We start from the raw sequence: 22,979 nt of genomic DNA on the forward strand, positions 1-22,979 counted from the left end.
CTTCATTTTATCCTCTATTTTTTCATATTGCAAATCTCAAAAATATAGAAGAAATATCATATACTAATGGTATTGTGTCAGTTAATTCATTAATAAAATCCAAGAAAGATATAAAGCCCATGTATGTTCATCTGTGGTATTTCTGGAGCCCTGGCAGAGCGGTGGTTAACAGCTCAACTGCTAACCAAAACATCATCAGTTCAGATCCACTAGCTACTCCTTGGCAACACTATGGTGTAGTTCTACTCTGTCCTATAAGGTATCTATGAATTGGAATCAACTTGATGGCAACAGGTTTGGGTTTTTTTGGTTTTGTTGGTATTTTTAAAACTCAGTGTATATCATATTCCCATAATGAAAAACCATACAGTCATTTCAAATGATGTTGTAGAGAATATATCATTACATGGAAATATGGTCATGATATGTTCAGTAACAAAAACAAATTACAGAAAGTATTATTTGTTTTAAAAATATGTACACTCACAGAAAAAGATTGGAAGAGTATATGTGTGCATAAAATATTAAAAGTGATTATATCTCCAAAGTTTTAATTATTTATCTTTTCATTTCTCTGAATTTTCCAAATTTTCTATAATAAACAAGTAGTGTTTTTTAATATGGAAAAACAATACCAGCTCCTGTTTCAAAATGTAACCTTAAACAAAAGGTTCTCCACTTCTTAGGATAAAAAAAAAAAAAAAAATTTTTTTTTTTTTTTTTTTAGGATAGATTACCATATTTTTGTTTCCAATTTAGATCTTGCAAGGTGCAGTGACAGTCCAGTAGCACTCACCTGTCCAACTGCTTGCAGGTTATAGCAGATGATGTCCTTATTGGCGGCTGAAGTTCCATACAGAAGAGCCTCAGTGAGCCAGCATATTCCCAGGAGCAGGTCAGAGAAGCTCAGATAAATGAGGGGCCTTATCTGCCAAAGCAACAAAAGCCTCATTTCATTAGTAATATATCCAGGAGAACACAACAATCAATACCTTCATGCTTTACCTTCCTAGCATAAAACCAGGCATCATTTTTGCCAAACCTTTGCCATTGGTTGAATGTGGGAATGCAAGATAAGAAGGAGTCTACAATCACAGCTATCCCACCTGTCCTGGGATCAGAGTGCCTGTGAGTAGATTAGTATTGGACCTTATTCCTCAGAGGGACACTCCTTCCTGAGATGTAGGATCAAGGAAAGAATGGACAAATGAAGAGAAAATCTGTAGCTGAAAGGGAAACAACTGGGAGTGTTTTATCTAGTTGCACAGCTAACATCTTCTAAAGATAGGAAGTGAGATAATCTGCTGAGTGTTTAGGAATGTGGTTGAAGACTTAGAAGAAAAATGAAACCAGACATTGGTATCAATGAAAAGTCAGGGTGGGGATGATTGTCAGTATAAATTTTGTATGTTGCCTTTCAGTTGCCAACCACCTTTGTGAAGTTTTTCACTTTCTATTTCTTTCTGGTCTCTCCACTCTCGCCTGTCTAAAAATAGTCTTGATCCTTTTAGGAAGAAAATAATAGAATGTTTATTGAGGGACATTAAAGAAAATCTAACATGAAGAAATAAACCATGCTCATGGATTATAAGACCCATATTATAAAAGTGTCACTTCTTCCTAAATTAACCTACAGATTAAATGCAATCTCAATTAAATTTCAACAAGATTTTCTTGTGGAACTTGACAAAGTGACTCTAAAACTGATAAAGAAATACAAAGTGTCAAGAAAGCCAAAACACTCTTGAAGAAAACGAAGGAAGAAGACTTGCCTCACCATATATCCAGAATTAATACAAAACAAAAGTAAATAGGATATTGCTGTACCGGCACAGGGATGGACAAATAGACCAATGGAACAAAATAAAGAGCCCAAAGGAAACCTATGCATATATATACCCATTGCCACCAAGTCGATTCCAACTCACAGCGACCCTATACGTCAGAGAACTATCCCAGAGGGTTTCCAAGAAACAGCTGGAAGATTTGAACTGCTGACCTTTTGGTTAGCAGCCAAGTTCTTAACCACTGTGTCACCAGGACTCCATGCATATATATATAGACCTTTAATATGTGATAAACCAACCAGCTGCTGTTAATTCTGACTCATATGTTTCAGAGTAGAGCTGTACTCCACAGGGTTTTCAATGGCTGTGATCTTTCAAAAGCAAAGCACCAGGCCTTTCTTCCAAGGTGCATCTAGGTAGATTCAAACAGCTAAGCTTTCCGTTAGTAGCTGAGTGCTTAACTGTTTACACACCCTGGGACTCCCTGATATATGACATAGCTGGCTTTTTAGATCCGTAAAGAAACAGTAGACTTCTAAAACTATGATACTAGAACAACCACATATCCATATGGAAAAATAATGAAATTGGACCCCTAGTTTAGACTTTGCACTATACTCAAAAATCAGTTTCAGGTGAACTAAGGGCCTACACGTGAAAGGCAAAAATTATAACATTTTTATGAGATAATATAGGAGAATTCTGGTTAGGAAAAGTTTTCTTAAAACACAAAAAGCTCTAAAAGAAAAAAAGTTAAAAATTCAACCACATTAAAATGCAAAATGTCTGTACATCAAAGATACTTTTAAAAAAAAAAAAAGACACCATAAAGAAAGTACAAAGACAAGTCACAAAGTAAAAGAAGATATTTGCAACACATATAGCTGAGAAAGAGCCAGTATCCAAACTATGTTAAGAAAAAAAAAAAAAAAAACATTAACAAAAAGTAAGACAATCCAATGGAAAAATAGGCCAAAGATCTGAACAGGTACTTAACAAAAGAGGAAATCCAAATGGCCAGTAAACACATGAAAATATGCCTGACCTCATCAGTAATCTAAGAAAAACATTAAATCCATAATGAGAAAGAATTACACACCCATTGCAAAAGTTTTAAAAGTCTGACAATACCAAGTATTAACAGGAACATGAAGCAATGGGACCCTTCGCACACTGCTGGCACAAGCATTTGAAAATAATTTGTCATTATCTAGGAGATATGCATATCCTATGAAACAGAAGTCTCAATGTTAAATACCCTACAGAAATCTGTCTACGTGTGCAACAGAAGACATGCACAAAAATGTTTATAACAGCATGAATAAATTGTGCTATAGTCATAGCATGGAATGCTAAACATCGATGAAAACAAAATCAACCAGAGCTATATACAACAAAATGAATAAATCTCACAAATAATATTAAGGAAAAAAGCAAGTCAAAAAACAGTATTACTCCATTTATATCTAGTTCAAAAATAAGCAAAACTACATTGTTTATATATATATATATATATATATATATACACAACCTGCTAAATTTTAAAGAAAAACAAAGAAATGATTATCTCAAAAATCCAGAGGTTATCTAGAGATGAGGGGGAAGGGATAGAGCAGGTGTGTTTGGGGCAAAGGAAATCTTCAATTTCTCATCACTAGTGTTTGTTTATAATCATTCTTTAAACAGTACATACATGTCATACATTCTATTCCATTCCAGTATATTTTACAATATAAAGAAATTTTTAAAGTCTTCATCAGATACTACTTAATACAAGAGCCCACCACCCATATGTCAACGTATCATACTGTTGTGGACTGTGTGTTGCTGTGATGCTAGAAGCCATGCCACTGGTATTCCAAATAACAGCAGGGTCGCCCAAGGTGGAGAGGTTTCAGAGGAGCTCCCAAACTAAGGTAGACTAGGAAGAAAGGCCTGGAGATCTACTTCTGAAAATTAGCCAATGAAAACCCTATGGATCACAACGGAATATTGTCTGGTACAATGCTGGAAGATGAGCCCCCTAGGTTGAAGGCAGTACACGATGGCTACAACAATGGACTCACACATGCCAACAATCACAAAGATGGTGCAGGACCAGGCAACGTTTCATTCTGTTGTAAATGGGGTCACCATGAGTTGGAACTGACCTGACAGCAACTAATGACAACAACAATATAAGAACTAATTGCCCCACTTGTATTAAACAGAATTTTTCTTTTATCTTTCTTCCGAATAAAAGGAGGGTTAATAGGGGTGGATGGTCAATGTTACCTTGGCTAACAGAAACATAAATAAGTGAAATAATGCATATTAAACACATGTAAAACTATAAAATATTTAATAAATATCAGATATTATTATTTTAACCATATATGGCCTTTGTTCTGAGTAATCTTGCTAAAATTCCAGTCAGATAGCACATTCACAGGTTCTACTGGCCTATGGGAAACTCTGGTGGTGTAGCGGTTAAGTGCTACAGCTGCGAACTAAGAGGTCAGCAGTTCAAATCTGCCAGGTGCTCCTTGGAAACTCTATGGAGGCTGCCCTACTCTGTTCTATAGGGTCGCTTTGAGTCGGAATCAACTCGATGGCAGTGGGTTGGTTGGGTACTGGCCTATGACCTGCCACAGGTTTATAACTGTTATTGGACAAAAAGTTAAAACTGAATACAAAATACATCCTAGAGGAGAAAGGCAGCCAAGCAGTTTAGCGAGCAAGAACATAATTCTGGACATCAATTGAAGAAACAGCCCTGTTGCTCATTGAACACCTAAAGACTTCAGCAGGAAAAGGAGGCTAAAAAGAGGTCTGTTTGCTTCCACTCTGTGGAAAACCATGAGCTCCAATAATAGGATAAAATCAATCGATTAAACAACAAAAATTAACTTAGAATCTATTACTTAAATCAGGAAAGATTTCACCCCTACTACATATAATTTTTTTACATATAATGGTGGGTTACGTGTAATAGACACTCCCTGGTGGTCTAGTGGTTAGGATTCGGTGCTCTTACCACTGCAGCCCGGGTTCGATTCCTGGTCAAGGAAGCCGTTCTTCTTCCTCTCTGCCCACAAACTTGCTGTGCACCTCCACACCTGCCTTTTGGAAACTCTGGTGGCGTAGTGGTTAAGTGCTACGGCTGCTAACCAAAAGGTCCACAGTTCGAATCCGCCAGGCGCTCCTTGGGAACTCCACGGAGCAGTTCTACTCTGTCCTATAGGGTCCCTATAAGTCGGAATTGACTCAACGGCAGTGGGTGGGTTTTACACATAATAGAAGCCGCAGTGGCACAGTGGCTAAGAGTTTGCGGCTAACCAAAAGGCCAGCAGTTTGAATCTACCAGCTGCTCCTTGGAAACCTTATGGAGCAGTTCTGTTCTGTTCTGTTCTGTTCTGTAAGGTCGCTATGAGTTGGAATCAGCTCGACAGCAAAGGGTACACATAATAAGATACTATGTTGAAGGGAATGCAAATAAGTGTATGATACAGCCCATGCCTTTAACAAAAATACCATCAGCTCTGGCTTGGTAATAAGGGAGACCCGGAAAAAGCATAACTCTTTGAAAGTATGCATATTTGTGTATGCCTGTGTTCACATTTGTACTTTCAATATCCAATTTTTTCTCCTTTGAATTTTTTCTTGATACTATGTGTTTTCACTGATGAAGGCATGCTAATTAAAGGACCAATTCAGAATTTTTGTTATGAGTTATAAATTTTTATATCCATTATCTGGATCACATATGTGCCAGCAGCTTCTGGACAACATAAATTCTGCCAATATGAGTCAATGATAAAATCGGGTTTTTTAAAAATTTTACTTCTTAAAAATTTGCAAAACATGAAGGCGCCTGGCAAGGACTACACATAACATTTTATTCTAGTCTCCTTCTTCTTAGACTTTTTGTTATTTTCCATAAAACTTTTCAAACATGGTACAACGCACTCTTCCTTACTGCAAAAGTAGAACTTACAGCCAAATAAAACCAAGAGATTCTTTTTTATCTCAGGAAAATTACCACTACAATGCATTCTTCATTACTGCAAAATCAGTCCTTAGAGGCAAAATAAATAAACTAACGGAATTTAAATCTCAGGAAAATTACCACTACTATGTATTCTCCATAGCAAAAGCCGCAGTAACAGGCAGGAAGCAGACACAGCTGCCCTGGAACACCACAGAACTGCTCACAGCTGTGCGTTCTACCTGCTACACACAGAAGCAGTGATTTGGCCATAAGAGTGAATGCAGGGTCAGAATAACTCATAGGAGTTTCAGTCTTTTGAAAAGTACCACTGCAATGCATTCTTCCTTATTGGAAAGGTATTATTTACCGTTCAGGAGCTAGAAGAGAAGGGAGCCAGTAACACCTGGAAACAATGAAGGACATAAAGGAGAAAATGGCCACTATGGCTGAATGAAGACTGCCAATAGCTTATTCTCAGGATAAATACATTCTCACAAGAACACAGTAACTGAGAAACATAATGAGGGGGCTTATCTCACAGAAATAAAGGCAAACCTGTCAAAAGTTTAGAAAATTCATACATCTGGGAGGCATAATCTAACACAATGCTCAATCTACACAAAAATGAGGCTCCCTCAGGATTTTTTAGTTTCACACATTTCAAGACACTCCCACCTTGAGGCTTAACATGTTAAAATCAGGCTACCCCCTTTCCAAAGAACTCCAGAGGCATAAAAAGTGGCTGGAATACAGTATGTCCCACAGATCTTGAAAGTGCTTTAATTTAAATCAAGAGCAAGGGAAGGATGGGGAGAGCAAACAAACAATGTGTGAGAGGCTTTCCCTAAGAAGGCTCCGGGCCCAGGGCCATGCTGGTGAGGTCAAAGGCTTAAAACACCTCCTCTAAAATCCTGCTTCACAATACTTCTATTTAAGTGAAATCAAGAGACAAAGGATATCGAAAGTGAACCTTAAAGAAAACGAAGTCACACAGTTCAGTGTAGTGTATCTGTCTCAAGTCTTTTTTAGCAGTGAATGCCCTGGGCCACTTTCTTCTCTCTTCAGGTTGCCTCTCTGAGTTGCTGTCCGATCAGCTAGTCCCCTCAAAGATTTCCCACTCATTTTTCCAAGTTTCTATGACTATTTTTAATTTAATAAACTACTTGTCTTTCTCAGATGACATCTTCCAGGTGTTTTTGCTGTTAAAAATGTTTTTTTGATGAAGAAATAAAAGAAAACAGCAGAGTATGGCTGAGATTTTTAAGTTGGAAAATTTGGAATTCTTTTCCTAGGCCAAGAAAACTGTAAGTGTGGTAACCACTTATCTAATGTTGCTAAGGTCCTTTAGGCTCATGGTTATGCAAAAGGTATGAGAACTGAAGTCAGAGAAGAGGAAGGTCACATCCTAAGATAAACTAGAACCTACATCTTTCCAAAACCCCAACTTACTGTCATGCTAGAAAGTTACTTTAGAGCAGCAGTTCTCAACCAGTAGCAATTTTGTCCCCCCAGGGACATTTGACAACGTATGGAGGTATTTTTGGTAGTCACTACTGGGTGGGGCGGTTTAGGGTTGCTACTAGTATCTAGTAGGTAGAGGCCAGAGATGCTACTAAACACCTTACAATGCACAGGACAGCCCCCCACAACAAAGAAATATCCAGCCCAAAAGGCTAATAGTGCTGATGGTGAGTATCCCTGACTTCAGGATGAAACTTAGCTCTCCTCACTATTCACTCATAACTTTATTAACTTAGTCACGTCTGAACTCAAATTCTAGCAAAGGAAGCAAACATTAGGGAAATCTGAATCATAGGAAGATGTTTGCCCTAAGATTGCTTCGGCAGGCAATGACAACACAGTATCAAGACGTCTACTTTCCAATTTTACTTACATAGTCATATCCTACCTCTGAAACTTCGAAATTCTCTTTTCATTGGGACATACATCTCAATAGTTTTAGAAGTGTACGTAGGGTCAGGCTTTGGAACGAAGACAGCCTGCATTCAAATCCCAACTCTAACACTTAGTAGCTATAAGACCTTGGGGAAGTCTTACTAGGGTTCCATTTCCTCATCTATAATATCAGACTGGTAATATGCACCTCACAGAGCTGCTTTAAGAATTAGACAAAAAATGTATTTAAAGTACTTAGCATATGTACCTAGAATATAATAAATACTAAATATTTTGTTTAATTTGGAGGGGGATTGTGGTTAAGAGTATGGACTTTTGAAAATCCCTGCTCTGCAACTCACTTTGTGACTTGAACAAGTTATTTCCTGACTTTAAGCCTCAATTTCCTAACCTGTGAAATGCAGCTCATACCATCCATTTCATAGGAGAGTAATGAGAATGAATAAGTATGTAAAGCACTCAGCACATCTGGAAAATACTAAATGTTCAATATACAGAAGCTCTTTTTATTAACAAAGTGGGCCCAATAAAACCCAGTGGTATTTTTCCACATACAAGGGTCTTCCATATGTGTCCTGAACTAAATTTTCCCTAATTTTGTATCATTTGGCTTGGTTAGAGAAGCAGTTCTTACATTCCTCTTAAAATCTTTACTGAGCTAGCAAATACTTCAGTCCTTCTAGTCTTCTCTGAATCAGGAAGCTTTTAAACTTGGTTTTTCTAGTATGAACAGCTTTAGAAAGAATGTATTTTTGCTCTGTTCTCTCCATTAAATTGTAATTGCCTAGAAGGCCAGATCAGCAAAACAAAATTTTGTATAGCAAAGTCCTTAAACCATCTCCTAACCCCACTAGCAATTTTACCATGATATCAAAATCAGAAAACTTACCTCTAGGCAGAACCCTACCATGCTTACAGGCTTCAGATAACACTCTGTGTCCTTAACTTCAATAATTAATACAAACAAAAACCAAAAAACCAAACCCAGTGCCGTCAAGTCGATTCAGACTCATAGCGACCCTATAGGACAGAACAGAACTGCCCCATAGACTTTCCAAGAAGCGCCTGGCGGATTCGAACTGCCGACCCTTTGGTTAGCAGTCATAGCACTTAACCACTATGCCACCAGGGTTTCCATAATTAATACATACCCCCCAAAATCCATATTTGGTCATCAATTTTTCAGAATTCAAAGTTAGTTAAAATAATTACCTATATACCCTAAAGACCTGATAGCTGTAACGTGAACAGACGTGTGTATACCAGTGCTCACTGCAGCACTTTTCACCACAGCCAAAAGTTGGAAACAACTGGAATATCCATCAACTCATAAATGGATAAACAAGATGTGGTACATACATACAACCGAACATCGCTCAGCCATAAAGATGAATGAATCCTGATGCATGCCACAATATGGACGAACTTAGAGGACATTATGCTGAGTGAATTAAGTCAGACACAAAAGCACAAATACCGTATATCACTTAATGAAATTAGCAATTACATAGAAACCATAAGTAATTAGTTCCCAGGGGCAGGAGAGAAGGGGAAAGTGAGGGTTTTTGCTTAGAGTGAACTGAATGAATGTTAATGGTGGTGGGATAATTTGGAAAAAGAATGGTTGTAGGACTTGAAAAGTATTATCAATGTCACTAAAGTATACATGTAAAAATTGATGAAATATTATGTTGTGTTTTACTGTATGTATATCACTATAATAAAAAAATTTCTTTAAAGAATTAGCCAGAAGAAAAGGGAGCTCTATGTAGTGTCTAGCATATCTCAATGTATCATAATGACAAATTTGTAAGTAATTCATAGAATTATTCCATCATTTATAGGTGAAAGTTCTCTTATTTATTTCAAAGGCCGAGAGACTAAAATTTCAAATCCAACACAAAAAGAGATTGCTCACCTCTGGAGATTTCTGTGTATTCTGGAATACAGCATAGGCAATAAGTGAACTTGAACCTATAACACTGAAAGAAATAGAAGATGATTATTAAAACAGGACATCGATTGTCCCTAACTTGATATACAGTTTTAACGTACTTCTATCAAAATCCCAGCAAGATTTTTTTGTAGCTATAGACAAAACTATTTTAAAATGTAAATGCAAAGACAAAAAAACTAGAGTAGCTAAAACAATTTTTTGGAAAAGAAGAATAAAGTGAGAATAATCAGTCCACTCGATTTCAAGACTTATTACATAACTACAGTAATCAATGCTGTGTGGTATTGGTGGAGGGATAGATACATAGATCAATAGAACTGAATAAAAAAAAAAACAGACCCATATAAATATGCCCTACTGATTTTTGACAAAGGTGCAAAAACAATTAAATGGAGGAAAGTGAGCCTTTTCAACAAGTGATCCTGGAATAACTGGACATCCATAGGCAATAAATAAATAAATAAGTAAACCCTGAGCTATGTCTCTGTAAGAATGGTGTGGGGGCAACGTCTGACAGTCTCACAGCTTAGGCTAAATCTTCACAAGGGAGAAAAGTCATTATCAGCATCAACAGCCCAAGGGTGACTGTATGAGGCAGAGGTCAGACATACATCCTCTCCTCAACCTTTTTACCAATTCTGACATCAGTCATCCCTCCCACAGCACTCTCCACTCCTCTGCTGGGTTCGATAATTTGTTGCAATGGCCACACAGAACTCAGAGACAATACTCACAATTGTGGAGTTTATTAGGGAAGTCAGAGGTTACAATTTAGGATCAGAAATGGCTCAGGATAGAGTTCTCTGATCAGGCAGCCTCTTCTTAGTCGTGCCCACAGGCAGGCCTCTCCCTGGCCCTTGGCTTCTCATCCTGGGCCCCTTGGGCCTCCTGGGCCTCTTGGGCTGGCCTGGCCTCTGCCCTGTTCAGGCAAGTGTTACAAAGTTCTTTAGCTCCACCGCCAACTGCCTGGAGGCATCCTACTGTGCCAACAAGCCCGCTGTCCAAAGGTACTCAGCTTTCTTGCTCCGTGGGCCAGAAAGCCCACCACGCCATCTCCTGCTGGTTTCGTGGTTCTGCTGCCTCTGCTGCCACTGTTTCTCTGCCACTGCTTCTCATTGTTTTGCGCCATCTCTGGCATTACAGCTCTCTCTCATCTCCTGCATCTAGGAAGTTCTCAGTGCAGGGATTCCAGGTCCAAAGGACACGCTCCACTCCTAGCTCTTCGTTCTTGGTGGTGTGAGGTTCCCCCCCAAGCACCTCTGGGATGGCTCATTTTAAGCCTAGCAGGATGGCAAAACTAACCAATCCCTCACTAGGGTTCTGTGCACCTTATTCGTATGGTCCCACCCCCAAATGGGTGCTATGCACAAGTTCCTCATTTGCATAGTCTCATCCAGTCACTTGGTGGGAGTTACCAGACTATGGTGAGAAAGGTCATATAAAAGCAATCCATCGCACCAGAGTCTCACAGCTTACGCTAAAATTAACTCAAAATAGATCATGGATTTAAATGTAAAACTTTCAGAAAAACAAGAGAAAAATCTTCAGTATTTAGGCCTGTCCAAAGCCTTCTTAGATTTGACACCAAAATCATAAATTCATAAAAGGAAAAACAGATAAATTGGACCTCGTCAAAATTTAAAATTACTGTTCTGCAAAAGACTCTGCTAAAGGGAAGAAAAGCCAAGCGACAGCCTGGAAGAAAATACATATCTAGAATATATAAAGAACTCTCAAAACTCAACAGTAAAAGAGAAAGTAATCCAACTAGAACATGGGCAATTGCCATTTCCCTTGAAGAAGACATGAAACAAAATAAAACAAAAACTCCTTGTTGTCAAGTCAATTCTGATCCATAGTGACCCTACAGGACAGAATAGAATTACCCTACAGGCTTTCAAAGGCTATAATGTGTATGGAAGCAGACTGCCACATCTTTCTCCCACAGAGTGGCTGGTAGCTTCGAACCACCGATCTTTTGGTCAGCAGCCGAGCACTTAACCACTGTTCCACCAGAGCTCCTGAAGAAGACATAACCCACACAGATGGCAAATAAGCACATGAAAAGAATCCAACATATTTCAGGCATTAGGGAAATATAAAAACCACAATGTAATAGCACTAAACAGCTATCAGAAAGGTTAAATTAAAAAAAAAAAAAAAAAGTAACACCACCAAATGTTGAGGAGGATGCAGAAAAACTGGACTATTCACACACTGCTGGTGGGAAAGCAAAAGGGATACACCTACTCTGGAAAACTCTTTGTCAATTTCTTAACAAACTAAACATGCAGGTTTCACAGGACCCAGCAATTGTACTCCTGGGCATCCATCCCAGCAACATGAAGACTTATGTTCACACAAATACAACTACATAAATACTTATGGCAGCTTTATTCATAATAGTCAACCACTAGAAACAACCTAAAGGTCCTTCAGCAGGTGAATGGTTAAGCAAATTCCCAATGGGATACTACTAGGCAATAAAAAAGAACAAACTACTGACGCAGCTCCAGATAATTATGCTGCGTGAAGTCAGTCAGTCCCAAAGGCTGCATGCTGTTTGGTTCCACTTAATATTCCTGAAATGCCAAAGCTACAGGAATGGAAAAGAGGCTTGTAGTTGTCAGGGATTCAGGGGGGTAGAAGCGGGAGAGAAGAGAGTAACTATAAAAGGGTTGTGGTGATAGATGAGTTTTGTATCTTGATTTCATCACGGTCCATATCTTGGTTGTGACATTGTACTACAGTTTTGCAAGATGCTACCATCAGGGGAAACTGAGTACAGGATACAGGGATCTCTTTGTATTATTACTTCTTACAATGGAATGATCTTCAATCACCTCAAAACAAAATGTTTAATTAAAAGGAAAAAAAAGGACAATGGGGCTCTTTCATTTTTGCTATTCTTTTAGAAACCAATCCTGTTGACCAGGTTGTGTTTTGATTTTCAAATGCTACCCCTCAATCTGTTTTTCCTTTTGTTATTGTTGTTGATGTTGCTACATTTTTACTCATAAGATATCAACATGGAAAAGAATAGTATTTCTCTCCAGTAAAGGAGTACAAGCAAATCCCCAGGGAAAAAAATGCAGAAATTGCAAAATCCTCCAGTCTTGCTTATACTAGTTTCGACAATCATATCAGATTAAATAAACGTACCTCAGAGTAGCCATGACAAATTGTATCCACTGTATTACAGAAAAAACCTAAATAAAACCAGGAACAGAAAATTAAACTTTTTACACTAAACATTCAACTTTACCCTAATTTCAGTGTTTATTAACTATCTGAGCAGCGCAAGTTCTTCTTCAGTGCCTAACCAGAAGACACTATAAGCTTGAGAATGTGTGCAGAGGCTGAATAAGCCCCTGGAAAGGCAGGTGGCTCCTTTTACCCTCATTTGTTCCTAAGTCTCTAGGAAACAGTAAGATAAAAAGAACAGGAAGGTAAATGGAAAATGACTGAATGAAAAAAGAAAGTTGGATGAGAAAACTAATAAAAAGAATAAAATGGAGAAGAGGTAGGAAAAGATAAATTTTGAGAGAAAATAGACAGGTATGGGGAAAAGAATGGACAAACTCAAAAGATAAGGCAAAGAAACTTTAAACAGAGTTGACTGACAGACAGCTAAACAGAGAAAAAGTGGAATAATAACCTATAGCGAAATGGAAGAAAGATCAGTAGTATGGAGTAAGGTACTGAGAGTGAAAAATATAGAACAGGGAGGAAAAAAAGGGGGGGAAAAGGCAGAGAGGAATGGCTTCTGATCTCACCAAGTCCCAGTTGTCTTCCAGAATGCTAGCCTCCAATGCAGGGGCCATAGGGACTTCGGTCCCAGCTTCCTTTAAGCAGCCGGATCTTTCCCAAGAGTCAGGTTCTGAATCCGAAGAAGGGAACAGTTGGCTCCACCCCTAGCCCAGCTGGGCCCCTCCCTACCCTATCCTGCCCTGCACCTTGAGGGCAAGGAGTGAAGGTGGCAACAAGTGGAGGAGAAAGCCAAGCAGAAAGAACAAAAATAGAAAGAGCAGGTGACACGGAAACAAAGTTCTAAGGAGCATTAGGAATTTTAAGAAGTGACAAGAGGCAGGAATAATGAAAAGAAGTAGAGAGAATGAGTCATAGTGAAAAAGATAAATTGAGCTGCAGGAGGGAAATGGAACGGAAAAAAGGGAAAGAAATGGCAAGGAGAGAGGCTGTCTTAAAACTTGCCCATTTGGGGACAGAAGGCTGTAACAGGGAAGACAGTGCATGTTCACTCAGTCAATGATTTCTAGTAATACCAGTGCAAGCTGAGAAGAGATTATTAATATCTGTCATATTTTTGAGTACTAACATCTTAAATATTCTGAATCAAAAATTCTCATCACAAGTATAATTAATTATTAAATTACATTACTCATTTAATATACTTATGTTTAAATATCAACCTCGTGCAAAGCAGTGTGTTCCGGAAGATAAAAAGACAAATAAGGTACAGATTCAGCCTTGCAAGAGCTTATAATATACTAGAAAAAATGGCTCGACAACCAAAAACTCAAATGATCTGCATGCAACAATAATATACACACGGAGCAGCATTTCAACAGGATTTGGAAGAACTGGTAAAATCTGGACAAAGAGTGGGAGGGGAAAGCCGGAGTAAGAAGGAAGAACATTCACTTTTGAAACCATTTCTTTCATCTAGCCATCATTTCATTCATTCTACAAATACTTATTAATAACATAAATTATATCATTTGCATGCTTTGAGTAATTTAAATACATGATTCATTTATTTTAAGATTATCACCTGGAATGGAAGACACAACATGGCTAAGCAGAAGAAGGTTCTAATCACTTTGCTCAAATTATTAGATGGATAAATAAAAATCACAGAAAATGTCTGAATCAGAAATGCCTACCATAAGGGCCTGGTGAGTGATTTGAGGCTTCTCATCATATATCTAATAAGGGTGAGGGTACTAATGACAGTCTCACCAAGTGATAAGCGAATGCTTTAGAACAAAGGACTCTTGTCTCAGCCAAGAACAAACCTCAAATTGTTCAGTGATCAGCCACATCCAGTCGGTCGGCTGCTCTTCATAGCATAACCAGCTCTGGAGAACTTTCCTCTTGTGGCATCTTCTTCTAAAATATCTTATGCCAGCTGCCAACATTTAGGGGCTTACTTTTCAATTTTTCTCTCTGGATTAGTCCCTGCCCTTCTATACAGTCAGCATTTATCTCCTTTGAAGTATCTTTGGAAACACAGTCTTCTCATCTTTCTTTCCTACAAGAACTAACCCAAGCCCCAATGATAGAGCAGGTGGTATTGATTTTCAGTTTTCCCTTCCCCTCTTTTTCCTGGTTCCTTAGCAAACTCAATACATCCTAGCTCTCACCGAATGTAATAGGCTACTATATTATACGTCAATTTAAGTAAGAGATCTTTGTTAAACTTCTACCATGAGCCAGTTACTACAGTGGATACAAAGTCAAGATAAAGCACCCATATAGTAAAATATTTCTATTTAAGCAAAAAAATTTTCTGAAAACAATATTTAAAGATTTTAAACAGTAATAACTACCAATTATCAAGGCCTTTCTATGTGTGTTAGGCTCTAGGCTAAGCACTTTAATCCTCGACACAATCTTTGAAGTAAGAAGCGGTATTATCCACATTTTACAAATGAAAAAACTAAGGCTTGAATAAGTTAAATCACTTCCCTAAGGTTACAGAGTTATCAAGTGGAAACGGCAACTTTCAAACTCAGTCAATCTGACTCCAGAGTTCTCATTCTTAACCACCATAGTATTCTAACAATGAGCTGGGGAGAGGAAGAACAGAGAACTGATAATTTTAAAAATTAATGTAACACCAAGGGAGCTCTTTGAGCAGCTCAGAGACAGAAAGAATAGTTTGTGCTGAACAGAGCAGCAAAGATCTTTGAGAGATTAGGCAAGGATTTCTTAGCTACGACACCAAAACACACAAGCAATGAAAATAAAAATAGATAAATCGGACTTCCCGAAAATTAAAAAAAAAAATTGTGCTTCAAAGGATATTATCAAAAAAGTAAAAAGACGGCCTACAGAATGGGAGAAAATACTTGCAAACCAAACATCTGGTAAGGGTCCTGTATCTAGAATATATAACCCAGAACCCAGAGCTGTCGAGTCGATTCTGACTCACAGCAACCCTACAGGACAGAGTAGAACCGCCCCATAGAGTTTCCAAGGAGTGCCTGGCGGATTCAAACTGCCGACCCTTTGGTTAGCAGCCGTAGCACTTAACCATTACGCCACCGAGGTTTCCCTAGAATATATAAGGAACTCTTATTAGGTACTACTGAGTCGGTTCCAACTCACAGTGACCCTATGTACAACAGAATGAAATGCTGCCTGGTCCTGCGCCATCTTCACAACTGCTGCTGTGTTTGAGCCCATTGCTGCAGCTACTGCGTCAATCTATCTTGTTGAGGATCTTCCTCTTTTTCACTGACCCTCTGCTATACCAAGCATGATGTCCTTCTCCAGGGACTGATCCCTCCTGATGACATGTCCAAAGTATGTGAGATGAAGTCTCACCATTCTCGCTTCTAAGGAGCATTCTAGACAGATTTGTTCATTCTTCTGGCAGTCCATGGTATATTCGGTATTTTTCGCCAACATAATAATTCAAAGGCATCAATTCTTTTTCGGTCTTCCTTATTTATTGGGCAGCTTTTTCATGCGTATGAGGCGATTGAAAACACCATGGCTTGGGTCAGATGTACCTTAATCATCAAAGTGACGTTTTTGCTTTTTAATAAAGAAATCTTTTTCAGCAGAAAAGAACTCTTACAGCTCAATAATAAAAGACAAATAACCCAGTTTAAAAACAGCCAAAGACTTGAATAAACATTTCTCCAAAGAAGATATAGAAATGGTCAATATGCACATGAGAAGATGTTCAACATCATTAGCCATCAGGGAACTACAAATCAAAACCACAATAAGATACCACCTCATACCCACTAAGATGGCTATTATTAAAAATAAATAAATAAGCAACAAGTGTTGATGAGAACTTATGGAGAAATAGGAGCCTCACCCACTGCTGACGTGAATGGCACAGCACCATTGGTGTAGTCTCTTTGGCAGTTCCTCAAAAAGTTAAGCACAGAGCTATCATATGGTCAGAATTCTACTCCTAGGTATACACTCAAGAGAAATAAAAACATACTTCCACACAAAAACTTGGATATGAATGAATGTTCACAGCAGTATTCATGATAGCCAAAAAGTATAAACAAACAAAATGTCCATCAACTGATGAATGGATAAAATGTAGTCTATCCATATGGTGGAATATTATTTGGCAATAAAAAGGACATAGTATTGATGTGTACTACAATATGAATGAGCCTTAATATTATGCTAAGTAAAAGAAATACAAAATCACAAAATACCACATATTGAATGATTCCTTTCATATGAAATGTTCAGAATAGGCAAACCTGTTAGAGACAGAAAATAAATCAGTGGTTGCTTTTTTAGTGCTGGGGGAAGTTTGGAGAGTGACTGCTAACGGGCCCAGACTTTCTTTATGGGGTGACAAAAAACTATCTAAAATTAGACAGTGGTGACAGCTGCATAACTCTGAACATACTAAGAAACCACTGGACTGTATATGCATGTAAAGGGTGACCTGTATGGCGTGTGAACTACATCTCAATAAGGCTGTTACTAAAAAAGTGAAGTTTGGGTCTAGCAAGAGGAAGGAAATGTCCCATTACTGGGATTCATGGTGTAATGATTAATGTATAACATGTTACGGTCTTTCCTACTGAATAGAATAATATTTAGAATAAAAAGTGTAAAACAAACATTGTAAGAGGTAACTGAAGATAAATTGTAAGAGAGCACCTGACTCCTCTAAATGAATCTACCACTTCAGGCCTGAACAAATTACATTCCAGCACTTTGATAGAACTTGCAGGTTAACTCAAAAGAACCAATGAGAGCTATCTGAGAGTTCATGGGAAAAAGGAAAATTGCTACAAGTCTAGCTGTAACTAAAATATTCGTTTAGTTTTATAAGGAGGAAGAACAGAATCTGAAGACCAGGCAAATCATAAATCATGGGTCTTAGTATTGATCCCGGAGCCCTGGTGGCATAGTGGTTAAATGCTCAGCTACTAACCAAAAGGTCAGCGGTTCAAATCCACCAGCTGCACCTTGGAAACCCTATGGGGCTGTTCTACTCTGTCCTATAGGGTCGCTATGAGTCGGAACCAACAACAACAACAGTATTGATCCCAGTTAAGAGTTTAGAATGAATTATCCAAAAGATGTGTTTTTAAACAGAAGAAAGGTAACCGCTAAGTCATCATTACAAAAAAAAGAAAATTGCCTTTAAGTTGATTCCAGCTCATGGCGGACTTCATGTGTACAGAGTAAAACTTCACTCCATAGGGTTTCAAGGCTGTAACCTTTCAGAAGCAGATTGCCAGGACTTTTTCTGAGGTGCTTCTGGGTGGGTTTGAACCATAAACCTTGTGGTTAGTAGTCTAGTGCTTAACTGTCTACACCACCCAGGGACCTAAGTCAGCATCCCGCACCCGTTGTCGTGGAGTTGATTCTGACTCATAGCTACCCTATAGGACAGAGGAGAACTGCCCCATAGGGTTTCAAAGCAGCACCTGGTGGATTTGAACTGCCAACCTTTCGGTTAGGAGTCAAACTCTTAACCAGTACACTACTAGAGTTCCACTAGCCATTAAAAGATGCAAATCAAAACCACAATGTGAGATACTATCTCACCCCATTAGAATGGCAATGATCAAAAAAATGGAAGACAATAGGTGTTGGTGAGGCTGTGGAGAAATAAGATCTCTCATCCACTGCTGGTGGGAATATAAATGGTACAGCCTTCAGTACGGACTACACCTCAACATAAAGAAAACAAAAATCCTCACAACTGGACCAATAAGCAACATCATGATAAAAAGAGAAAATACTGAAGTTGTCAAGGATTTCACTTTACTTGGATCCACAATCAACGCCCATGGAAGCAGCAGGCAAGAAATCAAAAGACACACTGAATGGGCAAATCTGGTGCAAATGATCTCTTAAAAGATGTCACGTTAAGGAATAAGGTGCGCCTGACCCAAGCTATGGTGTTTTCAATCAACTCATATGCATGCAAAAGCTAGACAATGAAAAAGAAGACCGAAGAAAAAAAAATGATGCCTTTGAATTATGGTGTTGGCGAAGAATATATCATGGACTGCTAGAACAATCAACAAATCTGTCTTGGAAGAAGTACAGCCACAATGCTCGTTACAAGTAAGGATGGCGAGACTTTATCTCACATACTTTGGACATGTTATCAGGAGGGACCAGTCCCTGGAGAAGGACATCATGCTTGGTAAAGCAGAGGGTCAGCGAAAAAGAGGCAGACCCTCAACGAGACGGACTGACATAGTGGCTTCAACAATGGGCTCAAACATAACGACCACTGTGACTGGGCAGTATTTCATCCTGTTGTACATAGGGTCATTATAAGTCAGAACTGATTTGAGGGCACCTGACAATTAAAAAAAAAAAAAAAACGGTTAAGTGCTGAAAGGCTAGCAGTTCACACCCACTCAGAGAGGCACCTTGGAAGACAGGCTTCTGAAAGGTCACAGCCTTGAAAACCCTATGGAGTAGTTCTACTCTGCACACATGGGGTCACCATGAATCGGAACTGACTCCACGGCAACTAACAACTGTGGAAAACAGTTTGGTGGTTTCTCAAAAAGTTGAACATAGAACTACCATATGACACAGCTACTCCACTCTATTACATACCAAGGGACTTGAAAGCAGTGACACAAACAGACACACGTACCCCAATGTTCACAACAGCCCAAAGGTGGAAAAAACCAAAACGTCCATCAGATGAATGGATAAAGAAAATCTGGTATATACTCATTGGTATATACCACATGTGGACTACCACTCAGCTTTAAAGAGAAACGAAGTCCTGATACATGCCACAACATGGATGAACCCTGAAAATGTTACACTGAGCGAAATTAATCATTTGAAAAGGGAAAAATACTGTACGGTCTCACTTACATGAAATTAGCAAATACATAAAGAAACTAAAATTTATTAGCGGTTACTAGGGTGGAAGGGAAGGGAAAAGGGGGAGTTTTTTCTTAGGGGGCAGTGAGTTCATGTTAATAGTGGTGGGATAATTTGGAAAAGGATAGGGAGAAGGGTTGCACAACTTCAATAAAATCAATGTCACTGAATTACACAAGTAGAAACCGTTCGATTGGTGTACGCTTTGTTGTGTATATTTGCACCACAATAAAAAAAATTGAAATAGTTTACATTCTTAACTTCATACTTGGAAATTCAGTGTATTTTACACTTATATCTCAATTTGAATTAGCCACATCTCAAAGGCTCAACAGCTACTTGCATTGTTATAAATTGTTTTTTCATTTAGACTCTTTGATTTATAACTAGATTATGAAGGGTTTTACATTTGGATTTTATTCTGTAGAAGTGCTACTAGAAATTCCTGAGTAAAGAAATGATATGACATAATAACTACACTAACTAGTCATCAGCGAGTACATACTACACACCAGGCGCTGTTCTAAGTGCTTTATACGCATAACCAATTTCATCCACTCACAACCCTGTGAGGCAAGTACTATCATCTTCATTTTAACTGATAATACTGTGAATATTAATTTGCTGGCAGTGTGCAAGACAGATTAAAAAGAGACTGGCAAGGGTCAGGTCACTTTCATTTGTTTACTTGTATGCCACTTTGACCCAGATAATATTTCAGGTGGTTTATAAGAGTTTATAAAATAAAACAAAATAACATGAGTTGAAAGTGGGACAAAAGAAGAAAGAAAAACATCTCTGTTGATGTGATTTGATCCCTGGATGTTAACATCTCTTTGAGTTTTTCATGTTACTTTATTGCAAAAACAGTATCAAAATACAGAAATCCAAATTAAAACGTTTCCCGTAATCCTATCATCTAATCGAAACAATATTTTCATTTATCTATGTTACTCTGAGTCCTTGCCCATACCCATATTCAATTTTTTACATATTTGCAGTAATTCCACAGCTAGTATTTCATATTCTACAGCTATCCTCAACATACAGAGCCCTGGTGGCACAGCGGTTAAAGTGCTTGGCTGCTAACTGAAAGATCAGTAGTTTGAATCCACCAGCTTCTCCATGTGGCAGCCTGGTTCCATAAAGATTACAGCCTTGGAAACTCTATGGCGCAGTTCTACTCTGTCCCAAAGGGTCGACAGGAGTCGAAAACAACTCAACGGTAACGGGTTTGGTTTACAGATTACAATCAATATAGTCTTTCTTTCCACTCTCCTGGACTCTAACTAGTCTTAAAAGCCTTGTGTATTTCTGTATCTTTGTCTATGTTCATCAAAACATATTCAAATATACATACATATATATGAGGGGTTGGTGTAATGTGGTGGTAGGTGTTTTGTTTTTTTTTTTTTTTAACGGGGTCATACCACATATCTGTATATATCTGATTTCCTCATTATTTCATGGATATCCCTCCAACTTTAGAAAAATAACTCTAACTCATTTTTGATAAAAAAAATAGCTGTATAATATTCTACATATGATAAGTGATCCAACAATTTCTCTAATAATGGGCATTTACAGTTTTTATTTGTTTCAAACAACACTGCAATAAATATCCTGCACGTATTACCTCCTTCTATGCTGATTCAATAACGAAAGGATAGATTCTCAGAGTGGAGTCCTTTCAGTTCCTCAAATATTTTGAGTTCTTTCTCACCCCAGACATTTGCACGTGCTGTTTTCTCTTCCTAAAATGTTTCATAATCTTTATAACCTAATACCTAGTGCTATGACAATCTGTAATTTTATACTTATTTATATGATTATTTAATGACTATCTCTTCAAATTTCTACTCTGTCCTATATGGTCACTATGAGTTGGAATCAACTTGATAGCAACAGGTTTTTGTTTTTTTTTTTTTTTTTTGGTATCTAAACCCTATTCATCCTTTAGGTCTTACCTCAGCATAAATACACCTGTTTGTAAAGGTTTCCCCAATCCAAATTAATCCCCCCGCCATATTCTCTCATAGGCCCTCAGCTTTTTTTTTTTCCTTAGAAATGATCATGATTCATAATTACGTATTTGTTTGTGTAGTCATTTAAGTTTGGTCTCCCCCTTTAAATTCTAAGCTCCAGGATGACAGGGAGCACATCTATTTAATTCACCAGTGTAACCCTTACCCCTAGAAGAGTGTACGGCACAGGAAAGATGTTTAGTAAATGTTTGTTAAATATTTAAAGAATTCTTAGAGGAGTATGGAGCTTGGAGAAAATCATTCTGTGGGAGAAATCTTCCTTCCACAACCATTTTTAACAGGTGAAATCTGCTTTAAGTGTTCATTAAGACCTCTATGTCAAAACACCTAGAGTGTTAATGTAAGCAAAACCTTGCAGGGAAAAAACGATTAGCTCTAAGGAATGGGGTACCTCCAAAGGGCAATATGTGATCTAAGAAGGGAACGCAGAAAGGGCCAAGAAGTCTGGAGAAACAGCCATGGAATATGTCTATCCTCATTCGCTTGATTCATTTATTCATTCAGCAAATATTCAGTGAATGCCTACTACGTGCTGGACATTGTTTTAGGTGCTAAAGATACATAGTAGTGAACAAAACAGACAAAAACCCCAGGCCTCATGGGAAACATAATAAACCAAATAAATAAGCAAATTATACAATATGTTACAAGTTGAAAAGGACTATGGAGGAAAAAATAACGGCGGGGAAGGAGATGGAAAGCAGGATGGTATCTGGAAAGAACGATTTTAAAATGAATTATCAGGATAGGCCTCACTAGAAAGTTGACATTTGAAAAAAGATTTCAGGGCAGTAAGCCAGTCAAGTAGATACTTAAAAAAAAGTGTTCTAGGGGAAGAAAGATAGTGCAAAGGCCCTGAGGCAGAAACATGCCTTGTGTATATAAGAAATAGCAAAGAGGCCAGTGAGGCTGTTGCTTCGCTGGTTTGATGATGTTAGAAAAAAGATGGGTGTGTTTATACATTAACTGCTTTAGCTGATGATGCCACTTTTTTCCTCCTCACTCTGGTTGCCACACTGGGTCTTGTGGACACTCGTGTAACATGGTCCCCTTCCTCCCTACCTTATACAATACTCCGAGTGAGCCCTTTGATTTTCCACATCTAATGTCAACTGTGGAGACTTATGACTTCTTTTTAAATATGGAGAACTATACCTGGTTATTTCTGTAGATTGTTGTCAGGTTCCTGAAGCCAAGAATTAACT

General features: G+C 38.2%; 1 protein-coding gene across 4 annotated transcripts in view; it reads right to left on the reverse strand.

Annotated features, from left to right (window-relative positions):
• Nucleotides 1-13,511, reverse strand: part of TMEM116 (transmembrane protein 116) — an 88,710-nt gene extending 75,199 nt beyond the window's left edge. For all 4 annotated transcript variants that reach the window (XM_049867074.1, XM_049867075.1, XM_049867076.1 and 1 more), the window contains exons 1-4: nucleotides 13,408-13,511; nucleotides 12,794-12,840; nucleotides 9,593-9,656; nucleotides 797-928 (exon numbers count right to left, since the gene is read on the reverse strand). In XM_049867074.1, the coding sequence (XP_049723031.1) occupies nucleotides 797-928; nucleotides 9,593-9,656; nucleotides 12,794-12,840; nucleotides 13,408-13,455 (291 nt within the window). In that variant the 5' untranslated portion in view covers nucleotides 13,456-13,511. The remainder of the gene's footprint in view (nucleotides 1-796; nucleotides 929-9,592; nucleotides 9,657-12,793; nucleotides 12,841-13,407) is intronic.
• Nucleotides 13,512-22,979: the final 9,468 nt, after the last annotated feature.

The sequence above is a fragment of the Elephas maximus genome, chromosome 22 (genome assembly GCF_024166365.1).
Source record: "Elephas maximus indicus isolate mEleMax1 chromosome 22, mEleMax1 primary haplotype, whole genome shotgun sequence".
In the NCBI taxonomy this organism is placed as follows: Eukaryota; Metazoa; Chordata; class Mammalia; order Proboscidea; family Elephantidae; genus Elephas; species Elephas maximus.